Raw genomic sequence first — 3,027 nt, 5'->3', positions numbered from 1 at the left:
ATATAGACAGACAGACAGATAGATAGATACATACATACATACATACATACATACATACATACATACATACATATATACATACATATATACATATATTTTACTCACATACATATATATAAAAACACACATATACATATATATATGGGTAGAATCAACAAAAAGTACTCCATCCAGAAAGAGATAAGTATAATTTAATAAACGCAGTATTTAGAAAAGAGTTACTAATAGTTTCATGGTTTAGAGATACAATAATTTGGCAGATTTATATAACATACCACGAATCTCCAAGCAATCTTTCATACTCAGTGCATATCTGATGTATCTAAAAACCAGGAAGTTGGTCTATGAGATAAGAGGGGAAAAAAGCGAGGAATAAAAATCACGCGAAAAAGGTTGATGAAAAAGTGGAACAAGAAGAAAGAAAAGTAGGAACACCAAGCACTTCGTTTTCTTTGTCTCTAGAAACCATAATTAATCTAGCTAGTGTAGAATATATCAGAAAAGAAGCCAAAGTTTATGTGATAGCTACAATGCGGAGCGTTTGGTGCCCTCCATTTTTCATGTTTTCTCATAGACCAGCGTCCTGATTTTTAAAAGCATCTAACGATATGCACTTGACCTGAAAGATTGCTTGGAGATACGTGCCATGTTATATAAATCCGCCAATTTATTGTAACTCTAAAGCACGAAACTATCAGTAGGTCTTTTAAATACTGTGTATATTAAATGATGTGCGCGCGCGCGTGTCTTGTGTTGTGTGTGTGTTAAATTACTTTCAGGTTATGAAAGTAAATACTCCAGTGCGTATTCAGCAGTGTTTAAATCCTCTACAAGTCTTTGCACTGTGGCCATGATATACAACTGGCGATGAATTTCTGAAGTAAATCTCGGGATCAAGAGTGTCTCATCTACAATTAGTGTCTCCATTGGATCATCTTTGGAGGTCATCTGAAAAATATGAAAAAATATTGTAACTGTGGAGTTGATTTGTTTTAACAACGTTATACTCACAAGCATCTAAATAAATAACACCCTAACTTTATATATGTACCCAGTGATATAGATAAAAGTTCTTTGTGCAAACGGCGAGATCCGAAAGTGTACTAGGCGATAACAGAATCACATACTAAATTTTCACACACTTGTCTATCATTTTCATAATGTAAAAGAGTTATTACAACGAGCGTGGAGAAAGGAACCACTATGAGAAGATGCTGCTTAGCAGAGAACTTCCTGATACTTGAGTAGGAGAGAATATTATCGATGGACCAATTTCGTCCAATATCATTCCATCTGTAAAGGGTAATGTGTCTGTCTATAAAGTGTTTTGGGGGTAGAAAGATCACTCTGAAAATGTAAGAGAATACAATGGCGAAACAAAAACGGACATGGGATGTATGAATATTCCAATAGAAAAATAAAGGAAGCGAGATACTGGGATCAAAGAAATCAAACTGAAAGAGAGGAGTGCATGACTAAAGCAATATGATTAAGAAGCCAATACTTATGAGAAACATGAAAAACAGCTAAATAAACTAAGCATGATGTAGAAAATCGAACCAACTGTACACGATTTGTGTAGAGAGCAGTGACCGATATGGTTTCATACCGCACCAACATTAGACAGTCGGGTTGGAGTGACACTTGTTGATTATTTTTATCTCTCATTTCACTGGGTTTTGTCAACGGATGCCTTCATAGTACTAATTCCTGTTTAGTTATACCCGCTTCTCTCGTTGTTTCTTTCCTTATCTCTAGTTTTCCCTTAACTACTGTACTTTATTCTCTGTAGATATTTATATTTGTACGTGCATGTACGTGGATGTGTCTGTGTGTGTGTGTTTACGCGTGCATGTGGGCGTGCTTGCACGTCTGCGCGCTGGTGGATGTGTATGGATGGTTGTGTATTGGAATTGTTCATAACTACATGTATTTATTTGTATGGATTCCCTTGTATCCCAATGTCATTTTAATCCTACCATATATATCTATACCGCCATGCGTGCACGTACGCGCGCAAATTGATGTGTATGGTAGTGTACTGGAATTGTTCGTAATTATAGGTATTTAATAAATATGGATTTCCATGCATACTACTGTCATTCTAACCCTACGCTATATATATGCCTATATAACTATGCCTGCACTCACATACTCCCCCCCACACACACACACAGATACACACACGCAAGCACACGCGTGGGTGCATCTATTCTGTTAAACAGCCGATTGGCACATTAAAGAAACGATCGATTAGTTTGTCGGCTAGATATTTAGCCGAGTGACTAAAAGTTACGAAGTGTTATTGAACCAGTGCGTGTGTTTATTCTTGTTGGTGTATTGACCCTCCCAAGACACAAGATATGTGCGTGTATAGGTGAGTGTGTGTGAAGATGCATGGCTTAGTGATTAGGGTGTTGCCCTCACGATTACGAGATCATGGATTCGATTCCCAGACCGGGCGTTGCGTTGTGTTCTTGAGCAAAGCACTTTATTTCACGTTGCTCTGCGACCATTTCGACATCTGACATGTGGCAGCCGTTGCACTTGTGCCGGTAATGCCGATCTGATGGAAGGAGTGAGCTTATGTCTACACAAACATTTGATCACTGTTAACAAATTATCTGTGTGGTTGCTTGGTAAGAAATTGTTGAACCCTCATACGTCGTCTAACGATGGGAGAATCCATCGCATACATGCATATATATATATAAAAGAAGTTTGAAAACGCCAATATATAAAAAATGAATTTTAATTTAAAATTTTGTCAGAGATATTTTTAACATGTTTCGGTTCAAGGTTCGTTTTTACAAGAACCGAAACATGTTAAAAATATCTCTGACAAAATTTTAAATTAAAATTCATTTTTTATATATTGGCGTTTTCAAACTTCTTTTTTATAAATATATACCCACTCATATGCCACCTACACTTTTTTTTATCTATATATATATATATTTAGATTCAAGGTGAATATGGTACTTAAGTTTAGGCACCAGAATTAAGTATGGTATTATCCATACCATT

General features: G+C 36.2%; 1 protein-coding gene across 2 annotated transcripts in view; it reads right to left on the bottom strand.

The window, feature by feature from the left end:
- Positions 1–175: 175 nt before the first annotated feature.
- Positions 176–3,027, bottom strand: part of LOC106873702 (uncharacterized) — a 4,732-nt gene continuing 1,880 nt past the window's right edge. For both annotated transcript variants that reach the window (XM_014921176.2, XM_052968440.1), the window contains exon 5: positions 176–948. In XM_014921176.2, coding sequence (XP_014776662.2) covers positions 781–948 — 168 coding nt within the window. In that variant the 3' untranslated portion in view covers positions 176–780. The remainder of the gene's footprint in view (positions 949–3,027) is intronic.

The sequence above is a fragment of the Octopus bimaculoides genome, chromosome 6 (genome assembly GCF_001194135.2).
Source record: "Octopus bimaculoides isolate UCB-OBI-ISO-001 chromosome 6, ASM119413v2, whole genome shotgun sequence".
Lineage (NCBI taxonomy): Eukaryota > Metazoa > Mollusca > Cephalopoda > Octopoda > Octopodidae > Octopus > Octopus bimaculoides.
Note: the sequence above shows the minus strand (reverse complement) of the source record. Positions and strands in the feature narration are given on the sequence as shown.